Source organism: Chlamydotis macqueenii, chromosome 10 (genome assembly GCF_036417535.1).
Source record: "Chlamydotis macqueenii isolate bChlMac1 chromosome 10, bChlMac1.mat, whole genome shotgun sequence".
Classification (NCBI taxonomy): Eukaryota; Metazoa; Chordata; class Aves; order Otidiformes; family Otididae; genus Chlamydotis; species Chlamydotis macqueenii.
In genome coordinates this window covers 22,723,742-22,745,207 of record NC_141565.1, presented here as the reverse complement: position 1 = coordinate 22,745,207, position 21,466 = coordinate 22,723,742, and the positions used below count along the sequence as shown (strand labels likewise).

Genomic DNA, 21,466 nt, shown 5'->3' with positions numbered 1-21,466 from the left:
GGCAGAGCCACGGCTGCGTAGGTGGCCGTCTCCCATTGGTCCCATAAGGCGTCGCAGCTCTTGCACAATGCAGAGCCCCTGAAGAGCAGTCTTCCTGGTGAAATCAAAGCTGCAGTGCTGCGTACATGTGATTTTTCTGTGAAGCCCAGGCTGTTTTTCAGCAAATGTTGGAGTCCCAGCTACCAAGGACTGGACCAGCTTTCGGGTGTGATGACTGACTGCTTTCTGGAGGTCCGCTCAGCTCCTCTGGGCATTCCTGCGTAGCTCTAGCAAAACCAGGCTAAATATTGCTGTGTGGCATTGCAGCATCCTTCCTCTGCCTCTGGAGAAAGTGCCCTTGCAAGGGGAGCAAATGTGAAGAATGGGATGGAGAGGCAGGGTTGTTTGTGAGGTGTGCAGCTGCTGTCCGGCATGGTGCTGGATACCGTAGGAACGGGATGCTGCTTATTTTGGTGCCCAAGTAAAGGCGAAGACACTCTGAGACCTCATTTGCAATGAGAATTTAATTTCTTCTGTGTTCTAGCAGCCACAATTCTATTTTTTTTTTTTTAAGGCTATTTCTAGCGTTGCTTATATAGTGGCATTGCCTTTAATTTCAGGGAGTTTGTGGCTCAGCTGTGAATGAGGGCTGGTGTTCGTGTGCGGCCGATGCCGCGAGTCGCGGGGCAGCCCCGCGCGTGCAGCACCGCCTGGGTGGAGGCAGCGGTGGTGCTGAGCATCCCTGCTGCGCCTCACCCTTCCTCCCGGCTCCCGTGCCCGCGTCCTCCTGCCTGGAGATGGGAGGGATGTGGGTCAGAGACGAGTTGGGGTGCTTTGGCTACCGCAGGGTGGTTACACGCTTATCCAGACTCCAGAAATGGAGAATAGCTTTGGTAGAGGCCGCGTGCGGTGCGGCTGCACCACGACACTGTGTGGGCCTCAGATGGGTTTTCATGAACAACTGTGCTGTCCTCTCGTAAAGTGCCAAGGACACGAAGGAGGCGCTGTCAAAGCGGGGCCCGTGGAGGATCCCACACAAGGTGACTGAGTAACTTTGGAGTGTTCAGCGTTCCCTATTTCCAAGGAGCTTTTGCTTTTTAGGTGACCTTCACACGGCCTGCAGCCTCCAGTCCCATTGCTGCCACCGTTAAATTACCCGGTAATGAGATCGCTGCAGGTGTCCTTGTTCCTGCGGCTCTCCACGTCCACCTGCCGGGCTGCGGGTGGCAGGGCTCGCATGGGAGTTGTTCTACAAAGAAATGTTGAAAAATATCAGATTCTTACAATGGCAATTGTAACCTCCTCCATGTGGGATCCTCACAGATTTAAAGAGCTTAAAGCTGTCTGTAAATCTGTTGTGATTTTCATCAGCACTTTGCGTGATCATTGCTTAATAGTTGTATCAAATCAGCCTCCAGTACGGAGCGGTGACTGTCCGGATGGGGCTGTGCTGTAGCCGTGGAGTTGTGGGACAGCCCGATGCTGGCCGGGGACCGGTAGGGCTGGCCTGCCCTGTGTGTATGTGTGTGTATATATATTTGTATGCACGTACCCAGGATTATATCACACATCGGAATGACACCATTGTGTTGTCTTGGTTCAGGTCATTGAGCTTCCCCATCACGACGCAGCAATTTCATGCACGTGTGCTCTGGCAGTACCGGTGGTGTTAGTTTGCTGTGGCTCTTGCGGATAAGTTACCGTGTGTCATCTTACCGTGCTGAATTTGCAGAAGGAACCAAGGGTGAGGTCTAGCCCTCTTGCCAAAGAGCTTTACCAGTTTTAGGACTTACTTCTTAGTACAGACTGCGTCCTCCTCTCGCGTAGGCAGTGATGGTTTGGCGTGCTGCAGCCTGGCACCGGCAGTTGAAGAACGCACGGCTCCCGGAGCTGCAGAAGGTCCAGGCAGGAAGCTGCCTAAGAGCCTGCGTCTGCAGTCTGCCCCGGTGACCCTCGCGGGCGGCCGCGCAGCCCCTCGCAGCGCGGGAGCATGGGCCAGGGCTTGCACGGAAGGTGCCTGCGGTCCGGCGGGGCTGGCAGTGCCCTGGGCTCCCGTTGCCGGTGGCCAGAGGAGGCCGCTGGGAGCTGCTCCCTCCGCTGCCAGGCCGGCGCGGGCTGGCCAGGAGCGCGCCAGAGCCCGCCGTCCTGCGGCACGGCGAAATCCCCAAGCTGCGCGGAGTGCACGTGTGGTGGTGGGCACTTGCTCTGCCTCGTTTGGTGATGCGCTGGGTTTGGGAGCTGGCTGTTAATGCGCTACAAGCTCGTAAGGTGGTGGGAGAAAGCTGTGGCCTGGGCACTGTCTGAGCAGGGACGTGATGCTGGTTGGAATGGTAAGCCTTGGTGCCGCCAAACTCATGTTCTTACCCCAGGTCCTTACGAGAAAGCAGAAAAACCCTGGGACAGATGGGGTCTGTGGCGCTTTGCGAGCTGGAGGTTGGAGGGTCTGAAAGGCTTTTCAAGCCTCTGGGCCAAAGACAAGTCTGATTTCCCCGCTGACCTGGCAGCGCGGCGGGGCGTGGGTGCGAGGAGCACGCGTTCACGGTGCCGGCTTCCTTCAGGGCTTTGTCAGCCCCTCTGAGGCGCTCAAATGATCGCTTGTCAGGAAATAGCATGTCAGTTTATACGCAAAGAATACGGGATTTCAGGTAGCACTAGATAAATTGAAGGATCACTTTCTAGTTTCAGAAAGGCAATTGAAAAGCTCCAGGGTTGCTCTCTGTGTGCTTAGGCAGCTGTTGTTTGTTTTGATAAAGAACAAGGTTTTAATGTGAGCCCGGTGAATGAAATTCTTCGGCTCTCACTTGGAAAAAAATCCATTGGCTTTAGAAGCCTTGAATTAAACCAGAGGCTTGTGAGGGAGCCTGCTCTAGCAGCGCCTGTGCGATTTGCCCCAGGGGCAAGGGAAGCCAGCCTTCCTGGCCAGTGTCTGTTGCTGACGTTGTGTTTTCTTCTTCTGTTCTCCTGTGTGCACGCAGAAATCCGGACTCAGCTGGTCGAGCAGTTCAAATGTCTGGAGCAGCAGTCGGAGTCGCGCCTGCAGCTGCTGCAGGACCTGCAGGAGTTCTTCCGCAGGAAGGCTGAGATCGAGCTGGAGTACTCCAGGAGCCTGGAGAAACTGGCCGAACGCTTTTCCTCCAAGATACGCAGCTCCAGGGAGCATCAGTTCAAGTAAGCCGGTGTTTCCAGGGGCAAAATGGTGCAAAATGGACAGAGACTGCCTTGAGCTCTGGATGTTTGTTTGTGGCTGCACAGACCAAAAGCAGGATAAACCACCTAGCATCAGTGGTGACCTCATCTGTCGTATCAGTGTGTAGGGCTCACAAAAAGAGCCAGAAATGGCTTTGTCCAAGACTTTCACCACAGTGTTACTGACCTGTGCTGCCTGAGTTAGACTGCTGTGCGCTTCTTCGAGCAGTGCCATGAAAATAGGAGTCATGGACTATGCAGGAGTCAAGCCCCTTGATTTTTTTGAGAGGCTTGAATTTGGACCCTGATTTGACTGTGCAAATAACGGCAGGCCCACTTCGCAAACCCTGGTTTCTGTTTGTAGTCCGATTGTTGGATGTCAGTGTTTCACATTGCACGCAGATCTGCTTACAGGCTGGAAGCAGTTTCTGGAGATGCAATTTATTTTAGTTTTTAAAATGAAGTGTGTATGTTTTCTGTGTACACAGTCGTACAGTGTTGAAGCTGGGCAAATCCACAGTGGAAATATTTTGAAACAGAGCTTTGAAGTAGGAAATATGAACTGGATGTTGGAATTGTGTGAAACTCGAACTGATGATGCAAATTGTAAAATCCGTGAATGTGTGAATATTTGCAAGTTTTCAAAAGCAGCCTCCTTTCAGTTTAGCTGTACTCTCAAGCTTGACTAAAACAAAAGAGATGAGATAAAAGAAAAAAGAAACCAACTCGAGGTGGAATTTAAGGCTGGAGATGACTGTGTTCTGTGGTGAGCTTGTGCCGTTACCATGGCTGGCTGGCGGCCGTGGCTGCTGTGAATGCCACTGTCCTGTCGCTGTTGGAGGAGCTGGTCCGTGCTCTCCGGGTGCACTCGAGTGGCCCGGTCGGAGGTGTCGGGCTGGGCTCCACAGGACGATGCTCGATCTCTGCACATGTGTGTTGGTAGATGCCAGGTTTTTCCTCTGTGCTACTCGCTGTTTTCCTTGCCATGACTGGCTCTCCCAGCGGTCTCTCGAGGTGCGGCGGTCTCGCTGGGCAGCCTGAGCGGTGCTGAGCCATGTCTCTTTTTCTGACAGCGGTGTCCATGAGGTATTCTCCCAGCTGGGATTATGGCCTTCGCTCAAGTTGAAACTGGTGTCATTCAGTTCAGTGGCCAAAGACTGCAGCCTCTCTTCAGCTCCCTTCCCAGAAAATTGAGGTTTTTGCTTGTCTGATGCACGTAGCCTTGCTAGCCCCTGCCTTTTACAGTCTCTTTCTTTCTCTAGCCCCTTGTGATTTTCTTTTTCCATTTCAGCTGCAAGAGCAGCAATTTCTGCAGTTACATTACTAAATCCTATTTATTCCGTATTACTAAATCCCATTTAATCTCTTTACTTGATCTCTCCGGTGAGCAAGGCTTTACTGTTGTCTTATGCGGAAGTCTGCTCAAAATTCAAATGCTGTCTGCTCTTTTTGCAGCTGACTGCTGCCTGTTGGCTGGATGGGGCCGGGCTGATGCTGCTGTGCCGTGTGTAGGGAATGACTGAAGGCCTTGGCCAGTACGGGCTTGGGAAGGGGCTCTCGTTCAGAGATGGAGCCCATGAAGGCTCCCTGCGTGCGTGTGCCTCGCCCATCGGCTGGGAGCGGTACCAGAGCTCTCCCATTGCTTGTTGTGCTCCCAGTACTGGAAGGGTGCTCTGGGTGGTGTAGTATCGGCGGGTGACGATGAGTCTCCACCTCTACAAAATGCCCAGGCATGAGTGCCGGGTGGTTGTGGTGGCACTGATGGTGCTAGCAGGGTCAGCCTGATTTCGGTGCGCGCCTCTGCCAAGTCCTCACTGCTCACGCCATGCTGAGAGAGAATCCCTTCAGAGATTTTTCTTCCACTCTCCTTTGTACCTGCCCTTTAGTTGGTTCATCTGCACTGTGTTTCCCTGGCTCGCTCATGAATGTCGTTATTCTGAGGAGGCTTGTGACACTTGGGGAACACGGCACCTTCAGCCCTTCCTTTGTCCGTGGGTAGCCGTGTGCAGCGGCTGTGCCCAGCCCGTGACAGCGGTAATCGCTGCGGTGCTGCTGCTGGGCTGGTCCTGGTGATGCTGGCTTGACAGGCGCGTTCACGCTTTTATGTGCAATTGCTGTGTCTGGGCGTGCACGCAGAGATCTTCTGGAGTCACCGTGCCTTCCTCTCCGTGGGTTCAGTGGTGGGGTGGGCTGCGCCAGCCCCAGCGCTATGGGTGAGAACATCTTGGGTGAGGAGGAGCTGCCTCAGTTAGAGGATCTATCCCAAAGTGTCTCAGTTGGACAGTGTGAAGTGTTTTGTTTCAGTTGTATCATTTCTGGAAACTGATTCCCTTTTGGATGGTTTGCTTCAGTACTGAAAGCAGGGCAGGTTCTCTGTGTTGAGATGGAACATGTCAAAATTAGTTACACTCTAATCAGATGTGAAACATTCCCTGAAATTTCCCTCAAAAGCGAGTTTTTCTGACCACCCCTGGCTTCTGGGTGCGTTAGGGTCTTGGGATGCCCCTCAGGAGGGTCTCGCCAGTGGGGCCGGATGGGGATGTGCTTGCTCGCAGGGTGCTGCCTGGCTCCTAGGACTCTTCAGGTCACCCGCCCCGACGCCTGCTGCCGCTCACAGCGATTGCTTTGCTGTCTGCAGCACAAGCTGGGTTAAGACCGTTGTAAATATTCAGCGTACACGAATATATTCACGTTGTGCACAGACGCTTCATGTTAGCATTGGATGCACAAGATTTCTGCAGCACTGTTCAGTGGCCTAAATGCGGTACAACAGATTGCCTGGCAAATGGGAGTGGCAGCCGTATTCACAGTGCATAGCAGGAAAAAGAAGCAAAACTCTCTCTCCCTTGCAAAGCATGGAAGGGATTGCCGGGGCTCGCTTTCTCCTGTACCATCTTCTGGAGCGCCTGGTTTGGGAAGGGTCTGATTTGGTATGTGTGCTCGTGTCCCAGTGGATGTCCCTGCAGGGAAGTGCTCGAATGGCTGAAGGAAACTCGGGAAGAAGTTCCTGGAAACCGGAGCAGGGGCACAGATGGGTTCCCAGCCAGCCGGAGCAGGCCGTCGCGCTCACAGCCCTGTGCGGGAGCGGCTGGCTGGCTCTCCCTCAGGGGCCCGAGGGACCGTTGGGCATTCGGCCAGGTGCTGCGGTGGTTTGTGGGGAGGGGAGGCAGCCGGGAGGAGCTCTCACATGTTCTCTGGGGGTGTGACGGATTCTAGCATAGGTATAGGGTGGAGGGAGGCAACGTTGATACGCTGATAGCATTCATTTGAAGATTACATTTTGACTTGTTCATGTGACCTTTCTGATTTTTGTTTCCAATTCCCCAGGAAAGACCAGCACCTGCTTTCCCCGGTGAATTGCTGGTACCTGGTTCTGACGCAGACCCGGCGAGAGAGCAGAGATCACGCCACCCTGAATGACATCTTCATGAACAACGTCATTGTCCGGCTGTCGCAGATCAGTGAGGATGTCATCAGGCTCTTCAAAAAGGTAACCGCAGCAGCTATGGAGTGTTCTGCTCAGTGAGGATCCATCCGTGCATTTTAGTCTAAAGTAGAAGCTTATTGTGGACTTCTACACAAACTGAGACTTTTTTTTTTGTTATCTTGGTACTCATTATGGAAACGCTTAGACTAGAGATTTTCTTGGGGGCGATGGTAGTATTAGCAGCCCTGAGGAGCCTTACCCAAGGGAACTGTCATTAGATGGTGCAGAGCAAATCTGTACCAGGGGCTATCACTTAAGTCTTTCCAAGTGATATTTATCCAAGAATTTTAAAGAAATTGAGGTATAAAACTGTCAAGCGACTAGCAGTGAGGTGTGACCTAAGCTGGCATCAGTGCCACAAAGGTGGAAAACACGCTGACTTTTTTTTTGAAGGCTCTTGGAAGGCTTGGAGAACAGATCAGCACCCTGACTTTAAAAACAGACTTGTTGGGTGAAACTTTAGTAGAGAGCAGAATGACAGGCATGTAGGCAGATCCAAGAGAGGAGTCAGCGTGGCTTTCTGAAGAGGAGACTCATGCCTCAGAAATCCAGTGGAGGTATTTCCAGGAGCCAGTGATCATGTGAATGACTTGGCACAGTACCCTCGATGTCTTACAGGCTTAGGAAAAGGTTCCTCACTGAAGTTCATGAAGAAAAGAAGCTGTTGCAGAATAAGGAGTGGTTGTTTTCTGGATTAATGACTGGTTAAAAGACAGGGAACAAAAGGAAGGGGAATTTCAGTGGAGTTCCTAATAAATTATTTGGAAAAAGGATGAATAGTAAGATGACAGAGTCTGCTGATGATACAGAATTATTAATGATATCCCAGTGAAAAATGAGCATCAAAGACTTGCAGGAATCTTGCAGTCAGGTGAACCAGGACTCTTCAGGTGAAAATGAGGGGCAGTGTGTAATGTGGTAAGAGCATGAAGAGTCACAGGCGGTTTGTAGGAGTGAGGACCTCGCCGTGCCTGGCGGCGTAGCCGTGGGCAGTCAGCAGGCGCCGGGCAGAGAGGGAAGGCGAAAAGGAAAGACTTCTAAACATCACTAGTACGATATATAGTATTACATTTCCAGTATTATGGATAGTGCTGTGTTTGTTGCCTCGTAGCATGTTTTTGAAAGCCAGTGGTGTAACCCGAGTCCTCGGGCAGTGGGACAGGGTGAAGGAGTGTTGTTCCCTACCGGCAGCCGTCCGGCCCTGCTGCCGGCACAACATCAGCTCGGGAATCGCAGCCCTCAGCTCGTCACCTCGTGAACGTGCTCGGAGGCATCACTGGCCCAGTTCCTCTGCTTCTGACCATTTGCTAGCAGTCACCCTCAGGGATACCCTGCCGGGCTAGGTGGACACCTCGGCTGGCTGTATCGCTCTTATATTTTTCTTTGTTGCTTGTTTTCAGCAGGGGTAGCTGGAGAAGTGCGGCTAGTGAGCAGGTGAGCCTGCTGGGATGCCTGCTTCTCCGGACAGGAGTAGGGCTCTCAGATCATTGGTTATCTTGACATTTTAGCCTGGCTGGAGAGTAAATTTAATGTGGTATTTTTATGGCCAGTTTCCTCTAGTGTATAGGTCAGATCTAGAAGTTAAACCACAAGGGCAGGTTTGGATTTGCTGATCTGATATGGGACATCGTCCCTTTTCCTGGCCTGGCCTCCAGAAATTGGACAGATTTGGGATCTATTGGTTAGTTCCGTTCTAAGTCTGTCTCAAAATCTCCCTTCCACGTATATTTTCTTCTGAACTTGTTTTTGAGATGTATATTAAGACTATCCTTGTGCTTACCCCTCCTAGCTCTGTGAATGTTACCTCTCACTTTGAACCACAGGGCAAATCCAGTCAGCATTCAGACAAGGGCAGAAATAGTGTTTGACGTGGTTGTCTTGCAGTAAGTCTGTCCTCAGCCAGGACAAGATGAACAAGTATTTAATCCTTTCAGCAGAATTATTTCTTTGTGTTTGCTTTTCCATAGTCCCTCCTTCCCTCTTTTTTGAATTTAAATTTTAATTCTTAAGGCACAACACTTTCTATTCTGTAAAAATTGTTGCTCCTTGTTTCTCACTCCCCAGTCTCTGCCAGGAGAGGTGAGGCAGCAGGGACTCCATCTGCAGCCTGCCAAAGCCAGCGCCTGCTTTAATCAAAGGAGGCTTCACAGCAGAGTTGTGGGGACCTGCGATTTCACTGGCATTTGTCTCTTCAGGTTTAAATTGCAGTGGATCTCTCGTGTCCCTGGAAATAATGATCAGCTAAATCATGGATAAGGCCTTGTTTTGTGTCACCATTTGCCCTTAATGTGGATAGGGTGCCTGACGCTTTTGGGGGTAGGCAGGTTGTTTGTTTTTTTAACCTAATGCGCACCGTGCCCAAAGGGGATCTGGGGCTGCGCTTCTCACTTGGCAGCAGCGTTTGGTGAGAACTCGGGCACGTGTGCGGGAATAAGAGCACCCTGCTAAAAGGCTTTTGGAGACATCCATGCCAGCCTTGCAGCTGGTCCGAGATTGCTCAGAGGAGGAATCCTTCAGGATTTTATCTGCTCTGGTTCTGAGTAGGATGAGTTAAGTGCCTGAAGTACTCTTCCTGGGGACACTGTACCATGGGGGCTATGGGCAAATAAACTGGCTGCAGAAGGGTTAAAGACATCCGCAGCCGTGGTTCAGCTGTTCCGTTTTGTTGTAGATTGCTCTTTGATGGTAAATCAGGGTAACATTTTTTTCCAGAGATGTCACTTTTAATTCCTCCCATCTAGAATTTATTAATGGGCTGTGACATGCCGTGGGTACACGGAGGGACTGGAAGGTTTTGTGTTTTGTGCTTTCATTATGTAAATGTAAACAATCTCGGCAAAGGAGCAGGGATGTAGTATCTGGGGTACAAGGATGCGCATAATAGAGAAAGCAGTTGATCAGTGTGGTTGTTTGCCAGGAAAGATGCCGGGTGCCGAGCTTCTTCTTCCCTCAGCATCCCTGGGTACGCAGGGCAGCAGTGGGGTTGTTCGTCAGTAAACTGGGGTGTTGTGTTTTGTTCATCTCCACTGAGGTGTTTTTCCCCTCCTGGTGACCGGCAGCATACCGTCCCTGGCTTTCGGCCGTGCGTCGCTCAGACGCGCCTCGCGCCATGCCTGGCCGGAGAGCCTTCTGCCTTACCGAGAGAGAAGGAAAGCAGGAGCTGCTGGCGGCTGAGCTTTTAGCGTTTGAGTTGGAGACATTTAGCTGAGCCAGCCCCAGGTCTGACCTCGCCTCAGCTGGGGCTGGTAACGGCTCGCATCCCCCAGACTCAGTGGTTAAACCAGCTGAGCATTGTCCTTCTGGCAGTGCCTCAGAACTCGGTATCTAACATGTTGTTACAGTCCAGGGCTCCGACTGCGTCCCATCGCTGTGGATGATGTGAGGCAGGAACAGGGCTGTAAATTGGGTGTTTTCCTGACACCTGGTCCTGCTTCTGTGACCCTCTGCTCTGAAGCCATGTGTATATATATGGCAGTTTTGGTGGTGGGAGTTTCTGGAGCCTGGAGACCCGAGCCCACCGTGTTTCATTGGCGATACCAAGGCTGGGGGCTGTGCTGCTGGGGGCGGTGCAGTGGAGGGAGCCTGCCAGGATATTAAATGAGTCTCAGCGTTTTTATGAAAAGACCCAGTAATGATATCATTTACTTGTTGCAGCGACGGGTTATCGTTGCAGTGACAAAGGGCAGTTGTCCTCTAGTGGGTATGGTTTCTTGCTGCCCAGAAACGACTGTTCTCCAAAGCAGGGTAACAAATTCCTACAGAGAGACTTTCGAGTGGGGCACGATGTCCTCTGGAGACCAGGAGCTGTGTGTCCAGGCTGAAAGAGGAGCACAGATGTTTGCCACAGAAAGGCCATGGTGTTGCTGGTTAAATGGTTGTGGGTGTCACTGGGGTGCAGGGTCAGCATGGTTACAAAGGGGCGAAGAAACTGTTGTGTCTGATTTGAATCTCTCAGTACAAGATGTGAAAGATGGGGTGCATCTTTTTCACCTCCAGACTTTTGCCATGTATTTGAGTCAGTTCTCTGGACGTGTGTGGAGAGATGGACATGTCTGACATGCCCTCCGGTCCATGCTGACGCCCGCCCTGGAGCGGGGTTCGGCTCTCCTGGTTCTTTGCAGCACGCGCAGGTAGCTCAGCTGCAGGTGTGGCATTGCAGATGCCGAACTGGGGCCAGTGAAGCCCGTAAAGACCTTTGCTGTTTCTCTCATTTGGTTTGGCTTGGCATGCTGGGTCTGACAGTTGGTGCCCAAGGTGTTTTCCATCAGAAGAGCATCTATGAGCGCCGGGAGCGGCAGACAGAGCCAGAGGAGGCTTTCTGAGCTGGGATTGCTTTGAAGAACCCAGGGGCTGAATGCGGCTCAGAGCCGCTCTGGGTGGCTTTGTTTCGGTGGTGGCTCAGCCTGCAGCTCCTCCTCGCAGTCTCCCCTGGTGTCACACGTGGCTTTGAGAGGTGGCTGGTTTGGGTGGGGGGTGCAGAGCTGCAGGGAATCAAGAGTGGAAGTGGGGTTTGACTCTCCAGCTCTTCCTGGCTCTTCAGCACGGCTGGCAGGTGAGGTGAGCTGGGGTTTGGGGGACACAGAGGTCAGCGTAGGTGTGGTGAGGTGAGCTTGGGTGGCAGACGTGAAACACAGGGAACGTGTGGCCTCTGTGGTGTTGTCTCCTCTTTCCCAGCAGGAGCCTTCCTGGGAAATGTAGGACCTGTAGGCAGAGTGCTGGTCTCTTGGGGTGAGATGCAGTCTCCCATCTGCGAGCGCTGCGGAGCTGCGCAGATATTTAAGGGTGTCATGGAGCTCCTGCAAAAGGGTGCTGCGGGGAGGACCTGCGGGCAGGTCTGGAGCTCCGCAGGCAGCACTGAGGACTGGTGTCCCCTGTCTGAGCATCCCTGGCCTGTGGCTTAGCCTGTGCCATTGAAATGAACAGCCAGCCTCCCTGCCTGCTCCGGCAGACAGGCGAGCCCTGCTAATGGGGAAGCAGAGGAAGAAAACTCAACTGGGCAAATTTCCCTGGAGCTTCCAGCGTGAGTCACGTTCCTGGCACAGGAGATGACCAAGGTGAGTGTGTTAATGTTGCTAGTAGGCAGGCAATAAATGGGGATGCTAAGATATGTTGCCACAGAGATCTGACTTGATCTGTTGTTGGCGCGAGTCTCTGTCACCATGAAATTTCACAACGTGTCCTCCTGGCAGAGGCAAACCCCGGGTGACGGCACACCACCGGCCCCTCGGCCAGGCAGGTGTCGTCTCCCCTTTTTCCTCCTGCTGTGGCAGAAGGGAGTAAGTTTGCTGCTTCTTCCAAGTATGGAATACAGGAAATTATACGCTTGAGACAGAGCATTGCGATGTCCAAAATAACCATGCTACGTTATTCCCCAGTGTGAGATTTAATTAAGTTTCGTGACAGTGAATTTAATTATGCCCCATGCCGCAGTGCCCTGGATGGAGATTTAATGAAGAAGTGGTGTCTGTCTGGAAGGGAGGTCTTTTCTTTCTCTTTAAAATAAGCACTCTTCGTTGCCAGTAGTCTATGTTGCTGCTTCCCCTTGCTTTGTCTGCAGCAGCAGGAATTTTAATAAACCTGCTAAACTGAAGCCGTCGCTGCCCCAGCAAGTAACTGTGTTTTGTAGCAGGAACGGAAGGCATAAAGCAAGCGGCTAAAGTGGAGTTTGGGCTTTGCGGAGGGTGCCAGGGAGCTGGAGTGATGTTTTGGCGTTGTCTCCCGTAAACACAAATGTAGTTTCTCTGTTATAAAAGGGGAGGCAGCAGATTCGGAGGAGAGGCGCGTCCTTCAGCTTCCCACCTGCCTGCCTTTGGCAGAGGCTCCGGCGTCACGAGGTTTGGATGCTGCCCTCCTGGATGCCGGGAGACTTCTGACGATGCCACGGACCACTCTGGTCTGCAGTGGCAGGGTGCAGGGCGTTTGGTGTGCAGGGTCTGGAGGAAAATGGGTCTTTAAATGTGGTACCCACCTGTGGTCCCCCCATGTCAGCGGGACTCGTGGGAACGACACGCTGCTGGCAAGTGAGCCATTTTTGGTTGCTCTATTTAGGAGTCTAAAATTAGGTTTGAAAATTACAGCTTTGTGGCGTTCTCCTCCGCCAGACGGGAAATGTGGGGCAGAGGCAGGAGCTGCAGCCGACTTTGGGCCCTTGCTCCGGCCGCGAGCCCGTGCGCCTCCGTTTGCTTTGGGCAGGCCGGGGCCTGGGCTTGGGGCAGGACAGCAGGGCTGGCTGCGGGATACTTGTGGGACTGAGCGGCAGGCCTGGGGCCCCGTCTGTAGGCCCTGACTCAGATAACTCCTCTCCTGGACGTGTCTGGAGGCGTGCACAATTTTAGTAGCTCTTGTTTATTAGCAACCCACCGTGAGATTTTCCAAACCAGCCAGTGACTGCTGGTGTCAGCAGGAGGGGAAGGGATGGGGGTCTCCAGGTGGCTGGGGGTACTTGGCACCTTCTGGTAGCTGGCATCTTCTTGACACCTCGTGCGCGTAAGAACGGGGGCAGTGTGCATCAGCCGCAGCTTCTGAAGAGGGGACTCTTCCGGATCCCTGGCGCTAATTCACAGATAAGCAGTAGGTACTGGGTATTCACGGGGTGTGAGTGCTTTTACTCTTTAGATTCCTTGCTCCACTCTTTGTGTTCAGGTCTAACTTTTAATAATCTAAGGTTAAACTTTTAGAGTATGTAGGTTGTCCAGTTAGCTTGTAGTTAGGAGACCTCTCTGTGGTGGCTTCTTCAGCCACCCAGCCAAGAAGGTGATGGGCTGTTGTTTTCCCTGACTGCACAAAAATACATGGCGTTATTTGAGGAAGTCTGAAGGAAACCGCTCAGTTTTTTGGTTTGGACTTTTTTTGCGGAAGGGAGAGGAGGGTGTCTATACTTAGTTGAAACACATCTTCAAGCTATAATAAATGTTTCCTAGCCAAGAAGATTCCACAGAGAGATTTGGGCTGTAATTAGAAGGGAGGCGGGAAAGCAGCGCACGCACATCTGCAGGAGCATCAGCCGCTGGGTTTCGGAGTAGGAGCTGGCTTGAGCTGCAGCCAAGCTGGGATGTTCAGCGGCTCCCCGGGCTGCGGCCTCTCCCGTGAAATGCCGTGATTGTGCTGGAGGAGGTAGGTGGCTGGATCTGCTTCATCCTGCTTGGCAGGAAAAGTGAAAATACAAACTGATAATGGGATTTCAGCGGACAGGGGGGCGGAGGGAGGGAGATGCCGTGAGTTCTTACACTCACAGTGAGCTTTCTCCTAAGCTTGCTGAACTTTGGCTGCTGCGGTTGTGAAATTGGAAACTTCATTATATAACTGTGGTGTAGCTGTTTTGTAATAAAATGTCTTTTTTGAGAGAGACTTTGGTTCACTCAGGTCAGAAGAGTGAAAATGAGCTACCAGAGGCAAATCGGGGAGAGTGGGTCGTGGTCAGGGCGAGCCTGCAGCTGGAAGTCCTGGGGCTGGGGAGCCCTGATGGTCTGCGTTCTAGAATACCAACACTGGCTGGAAGCTGCAGTACAGCAGCACGTATCTTTAATAAACCTCTCGAACCCAGGTAGAGTGACAGGGGATGCTGTGTGATGGGAGAATGCCAGTATAAGCGATTTATTGCGTAATTTAAGTGATGCTGGCGAGTTAACGTAGCACTAACACGTCGCCAGCTGTGCGCGGAGAATGCAGCAGCCACTTACCCTCATCCAGTAATGCAGGTTTTGTGGAAAAATAGGCAAAATCAAGCTATAAAACACTCTTCTGGCTGTGTAGTAGGCCCAACTTCCATGCACTCTGCCAGTCTTGGCGTGAAACAAGTTCCCAGAATGGCAGCGGGCGTTACGTGTTGGATCCACACCGTGGGTTTGCTGTGGGCTGGAGAGAAATACTGCCAGTGGAAGGGCAAAGCGATATTGTCTGTAATTCCGGATTAATCCCTGTGTGTTTGCAGGATAAATAAATAAAATTGTGTGGTGTTCCTCATCGAGGCCTCTGAAACCCAGGTTGGGTGATCCGTGGACAAACATCAACCTCAGACGAAAATGCAGCGATTGTGAAACAGCATGAGGGTTTGCTGTACTGTGTGCGTTCGTATTTATAATCACGCATTTTATTTTGTTAAGGATTTGTAGAAAATTAAGGGAAATCAGAATGCCAGTTTACTTTGAAACTTGTCACAGGCAGCTTGGGAGAGGAGGCCATCTGTATTTTGGTTTTAATGTTTGGAAGTGGAGAAGACAGAGCCCAGATGTGGACTGGCAGCCCTGCCGATGCTGTCGTTCCGGCTCCCGGCGCAGGAAGGATATTAGACAGGACTTCTGAAGCGCTGTAAATAAGCCCCTGGGGCATTTCTCATGCTACGGGGCTGTTTTATTTTTTTTAAGTAATATCTAGAATTAAAATGTAGATGGTTTTGTGAACTCCAGTGCAGAGCAAGGAGTGGCTTGTCTGGGGTTTGGCAGGGGAGGCAGGAGCGAGCAGATCTCCGAGGGGGCAGAAGGGATTTGCGACGGGCAGTGCCAGCAGCCAAGGTCCACCCACTCCATTGTCAGCTGGAAGGAGGGAAGAAAAACCCTACAGGCAGGAGAGAGGTTGCTGTGGTTTTGTTCTCTCTGGGATGAGCGTGAAAGCCTTTGGGGATTAGCTTGGACACAGGGGTGGAAGGGCTGGGCACAAGCACTTCTGGCTTTGTCAGCATCAGGCTGGTCACTTGGTTTAGGAAAAGAGGAGAACAACAACTCGCTGCTTCCCTGTCCTACCAGCTCGCCGGCATCCCCAGGCTCTGTTCCTTCTGCTGGTGCCATGGTGTCCCATACCAGGGCTCTGGCAGCGCTGGAGACCTTCTGCCTACCTTTGGCCAGCTAGTCGGGAAAAACCCATCACCTCATTTCTCCTTCCTGAGTTTGAACTGGGCGTTTGCAGGGCCCTGTCCACACCTCCTGTCTATGCCTGGAGTGGGATGCCCTTCGAGTGGTGTGAGGTCCTCTGGAGCCATGGTGTGCTGGGAGTGAGGGCTGAGTGGCAGTGCGCTGCTGCCAGCGCTCAACCCGGGCGGGGCCTAGAGGGCAACGCGCTTCTGCTGCTGAGCACAGCTGAGGACATGCTTCTGGCAGGGTAGTGCTGTCACAGTACCGTCCACAGCGTGTGCAGCCCGCTCTTGTGATTGTGGCTTGGAGAAAAGGGTGGATACGCATATGCATGGAGTACTTGGAAGTCATACAGTTTTACTCTTCCATCCAAAATCTGTTTTCCTTTCAGAAATGCATGCTGTGAGCGTAAGAGTCTCAACTCTTCTTCTTTTTGTCTTCCAGAGTAAGGAGATTGGCTTACAGATGCATGAAGAACTCCTGAAAGTCACCAACGAGCTTTACACAGTGAGTAACGAGCTGATCCTACCCATGCCTAGCCTGTGCAGCGAGGGGAGCATCAGCAATGTAATTTGTTAGAACAAAATGTCTGTTCAATGTTGCAGTGACTTGAGAAGGCTCTCTCCCTCCCACCGTCCCGCAGCACAGCCTGTTTGTTCCTCTTGCCTTTGTTAGCAACGTTTCACTCTTCACTGGTTTTGACGGCAGCAAAGGAGGGTTTCCCAGCGGTCCTGCTGTGAAGGGCTTCTGCAGCCACATCAGGTGGCGGATCGTGCCACGTAACTGCTTCACCGAAGTGTAAATGGGGATGTTCTGGGCATGATCTGCTGCGATCCCTGGTGTCCGTAACGCTCTCACCTGCCGGGCCTTCTACACCGTGTTCCTTTGGGCGCCTTTCCATTTTCACCCAGTTGGTGATGTCTTCCAGGCACTAACGGCTCAGAGGTTGTGCTCTGAGTTGGCGATGCTCGTTCGTGGCTGAAACCAGGCCTGCTCCCGTGAGTCTGGTGGCCTGTGGATGATGGCTGAACATGACCTTCTGCTGAGGAACGTGTAAAACTTTTTGCTTGTGTGTGTTCAGCTTCACCACCCTGCTCCAAGGAGCACTTTGGTTGCGAAGCTGTCTCTGCGCCTCTGGTGAAATCGTAAGCTGCTATTCAGGGCATCGCTCTTCAAGCAGGTTTTCATAGTAGGGCAGTAAAAGCCTTTGTGTTGCTTCTGTCTCTTGCCTCCTAGCAATTGTCTGTTTCTCCTTTTGTTTGTGGTTTAGCATCAACAAAGGAATATTAAGTCTGTCTTGTGTGGGAAAATGGAAACGATATATTAGCTTTCTTTAGTTGTACCTCTTACTGGTACATAAATAACACTGCAGTGAGTTTATTCCTTAACAACCACTTTATTCCATCTTTTTGAAAAACAGGCCTAAACAACAGAGCGTGAGTGATATTATGTGAAATTTCTGCCATAAATCTTCACTTAGCGGGTTTATTTCTGCATTGGTTGTTGAAGGATTCAGTTTTTGCGAGACCTGCAGTGTGGGTGGACAGCCAGGTTGCATTAAAAGACTTGCCTGAGACTTGGGAATGCGCTGTTGATGGTTGAATGTCACAAGCTGTGTTAGTGGTGGTGACTAATTGAGATTAATTACAACGGCAGCATGACAGATGCCAAACAAGGAAAGACTAACGAGGACTGGGCTGAGCCTAGTATCTGTGGACCAGCACACTCAGAACCCAGACCCAAGACAGGGGCACCACCTGAGGGACACGGGTAGGTCAGCTCGAGAGTCAGAAGCGGGCTGAGGTCCAACGTGCGTGCAGCTGGCCAAGGAAGAGCATAGAGAGTAATTTTGCTCCCGCTGAGTCTGTGGCAAAACTCATCTTCACTGGAACTGAGATTTCCCCCCCATTCACTGCTTTGCTCCCACACGCTGAGCAGAGTGTGTTTGAGTGGTGAAGCAGACTGGAACGGCTGGAAGAGCTTTGTGTTTTCTTTGAACTGACCTTGCTGCTAAGATAACAAACCGACTGTGTCATCTGGCTGGGAAAGAGCGGGGAAGAGACAGGCTTATTTCAGAAATGACGATGAAACATGAAGAAAAAGCAGGCCCTGTCAGCAAACAAGATCATCTTAAATCTGTTCAGTGTACACCCGCTCCCCTCCAGTCAGTAGCTTTCTGTCCTTGCGACATCAGGTGGAGCAGGCTTAGTTGCACGCTTGCTTGCTGGTTGATCGGGCGTGCTGGCGTTGTTCTGGGACATCCTCAGGACTGGCCCGGCGTTGCCGTGTTCATTGCGACACGTGTGGTGCCCAGGAGCAGTGCGTTCAGTAACCGTGGCTGCTGACAGGATCAGACACGGAACAGGGACCCCAGCTCGAAGGACACTGAGCTGCTCCTTGCAGAACGTCACTTGGCTGCTGTCAGTGCAAGGAAGCAGTTTCTCTTGCTGTGGCCAAGCCTTGTATCCGCAGTACAGCCGTGCCCTGGCTAGGCTGCTTTTTAAGCCTTTCGGAGGGGAATTCTGAGCACTGTGTGGAAACTGTATAATTTTTTACAGGCTTCTCGGGCATTCACTGTCTCAAACTTAAGCCAAAATAACTGAACTGATTTTAATTCAGCCTTGCTGCTGTTCTGATGTAAGTCAGCCTGTGGGCTCCCTGTATGGAAAGAACTAAACCCCAAACCCATGCTAATTTTAATAAAAAAGGAAGTAGTTGACTTTCGTTCTGAAGCAGGAGTTGCTTGTGAGCAGTTTTGCGTGGAACTAATCTAGCTGTGAACGAAGCCAGCTGCGTTCTTTGGATTCCTGCATCGGACAGGTATCGAGCTGGAGTGGGTAAAGGCTGGAGGTTCTTTGTTCCACTGCTTACCGGTCCCTTTCTGTGTGAATGTGTTCCCATCAGAAGAAGTCAAGACAAAATTGGGATGAGAAAACCAGTAAGCCCAGAGCACCGTTCTGGTGGTGGTTTCCATCAGTGGTGCGCGATGTGGTGCGTGGCTCTAACGACGTGCTGTTTGATGTGTGGGCTTCGTTTGCCGTAACGCAGGGACACAGCTGGAGCTGAAGGCAGCGCGTTCGAGTTCAGAAAAGTGCTGTGATGTGAGCGGGTGCGATCCTTTGTCACAGGGTGTCATGGAATAGGATCAGTAACTGTGAAATGAATTGTATTAATTACAGTAATATCTACAGATACATTACCCAGGTTAAAAATAACGAGAATAGTCATCATTCCCTGTGTAGCAGGCCGTGAGCTGGCTGGAGAAAGTCTTCCCTTTCTGTCGGGAGCGCTGCGATGGCGGAGGCCAGACCTCCACGGTTAGCGGGTGCTCTCTGTGAGTATCAGGCCGTAGAAACCACTGAGCATATCACGTGGTGGAAACGCGTTGGTGTGTTGCTCTGTATCACGCTGTAGGAGTACTCTGAAAATAGCGTGTTTGCTGCCGTGCTTTCTTAAAAGACCAGGGGGGTGGAGGTCAGCGCCCATCGGCCTGATGGATTTGTCCCTTTCTTAGCACTTCCGCTGTGGTTGTCCCTCAGCTTGGCCACAGGCTCCATCCAAAGAGGAGCGGGCTGGGCCTGCGGCAGGCTCGCGCCTGTGGCCGTGCTCATCTCCGCTTCACCCTGTGTTTTGGTCTCCTCGGCTTCAGGAGGGCCTGAGCCTGTCTTACCACGAGTCACTGGGGTTTTGATCTGGCTCCTCCGCGGGGTCAGAACCTTAACGACAAGCTGTGCAGAAACACAAAGCACTTCCAGCTGAAGACAGCAAACAGTGCTGTTTACAGCCGGTGTTTTGGCAATGGCCTCTATCCAGAACATGTTATTAATATTGGAAAACACAGTTTGTGTTGTTAAATAACTAATGAACATTGGAACATATTTTTCTCCCTCCACTGCAGCTAATTAACTTATTTGCAGAAAAGCTCCCAGGGACGCAGCTGTGGCAGTTTTCTTTGACACAATAGCGTGAAACAGGGATGGCGTGACTCGATTGCAAGTGCCAGGAAGCACGAGGGAATTGGGGATCCAGAGGGCCGATGGCTGCGGTGCAGGTGGTCTCCATCCAAAATTAAGGCAGATATTGAACTAAACAGAAGTATCCCCCAGATTTCCAAGGGCGAGTGGTGTGGCATGGCAGCTCATGGGAACACAGTCAGCACAGCGAGCTGCTTAAGGCGTCTGTTTCAGCAACATGGATGCTGAAGTCTGGGGAAATATTTGAAGGGGTATCGGCTTCTTTGCACTTTGTTAAGGAGGTTTCAGAGGACTTCTAAACCTGGCTCCCATGCTACCTTTTCAGATTCAGGCAGGGGGAAATATGGAGGAGGACCAAGGGCCTCCATTAAGCGCGGTTTCTCCGTTCGTATAGCAATAAGTCAGCAGGAGCCTGTGCAAAGGTACCAGATTGCAGTGGGGCTCAGCTTCCTTGCAGCACTCGGTGCAGCGGAGCCTTGCCTTGCGCTCCGGCTGCCGGCATTCCCCTTGCAGCCGCGGGAGCCGTTGGAGTCAGCGGGAAAGGGGCGACAGCAGCACATCCCCAGGCCTGCGGCAGAGCAGCGTAGCCATGGGTGAGCAGAGACAAGCCATGAATTGTGCTGACATTTTTCTGGTTAGGAAACTGTCTCATAACCTTTACATTTCACAAAAGTCATGCAAATTGGACCACTGTTGAATTGTTGGGCTTTTCTCTTGCGTTGCGTTAGGGCCTCTCTGGGTGCTTGGGGAATCCTCTCTCATTACTGCCCGACTGCGTGGAGTGCAGGACTTTTTCACTTTCCTCTGAGTTTTTCACAGAAAGTTGGAGACAGGGAGGATGAGGAGGGCTCAGAGAAGCCCTCTTGTCTTTCTCCGTAGGAAAACCCCAGAAATTGTGCATTTCGTGTATGTCCTGTGAGCTTCATTGCAGAAACTGCAGTTTGAGATACTCAAATTGATTTGGCTCGATCCTGTGTTAGAATTTGCAGGATTTTGAAATAAAGCAGCTCAGAAACAAGGCACAAGCCTTTGCTTACTGTTCCTTGCCGTCGCCTGAGATCGTGGCTCCCAGCGATGGCACGTCTTTGCAGGCTTCGCTGCGGCATTAGGAGCTCACTGGCAGCTGAGGTTTGTGCCTGGCAAGAGGAGAGATCATATGTTTCAGCCTGACCTCGTCCAAGCTAAACACTCCTGCTTCCTGCCGACAGCCACAGCTGAGGAAAACTCCGTATTTTCTTCATTAATGCCTGTGCAGAGTTACTCTGCTTTTGTGGGTTCCTGCTCCTTTTTAACTCGTGGCTGTGAGGCGAGCCCGTCCCCGTGCCATTGCCGGCGGTGCCCGGGTGCTTCACGTGGCGCTGGTCTTCAGCGAGAAGTCAGGCATCTCAAGCCTTGTCAGGGCGATGTGAAACAAAACATCCGTGTCCTGAGGGAGATGATGAAAGGGGACAATGTGACTAAAGGCATAAAGAGAGAAGAGCAGATGTGTTCCTCTTGCCAGCTCCATTAAAATGATCACAACGTGCCCTTTGGGCTCTGGTATCTGAAAGGAAAGGCTGTGGTAAGAGTTTTGCCTGCAGGAGTTTTCCTGGCAGTAGATCAGCATCGTCCATCCGGAGCCACTGATGGCGATCTTGGATTTAAAGGACGAGGTGTTGCTGCAGTCCACCCTGGCACTGGCTGTGCTTACCAATGGCAACAAGCGGAGAATTAAGTGCTGATGGGAAACAGACTCCGTTTCTGCTTGGAAATTGCAGCTCCTCCAACTTCAGGATGGGGTCTCCTGTCAGGATGCTAGAGCAGGGGTTATGCTGCTGGGTTGGCTTAGCAAGTTCCAGTGTAGGAACAGAGCAGCTGGGTCCAAAGTAACTTCAAGTTGACTTTGGTCTACTCACAGTCTTGTTGTGGAGACCCTTATGCCAGCTGCCGAGCTCGGTTAAGTGTATCTTCCTACAGGGCAATGAGAAATCACAGTGCTCTTTGAAGGCAGGCAC

General features: G+C 51.8%; 1 protein-coding gene across 3 annotated transcripts in view; it reads left to right on the top strand.

Annotated features, from left to right (window-relative positions):
* SRGAP3 (SLIT-ROBO Rho GTPase activating protein 3) overlaps nt 1–21,466 on the top strand; it is a 101,763-nt gene that overhangs the window by 40,977 nt on the left and 39,320 nt on the right. For all 3 annotated transcript variants that reach the window (XM_086755191.1, XM_086755190.1, XM_086755192.1), the window contains exons 2-4: nt 2,955–3,147; nt 6,493–6,655; nt 15,943–16,005. In XM_086755191.1, coding sequence (XP_086611317.1) covers nt 2,955–3,147; nt 6,493–6,655; nt 15,943–16,005 — 419 coding nt within the window. The remainder of the gene's footprint in view (nt 1–2,954; nt 3,148–6,492; nt 6,656–15,942; nt 16,006–21,466) is intronic.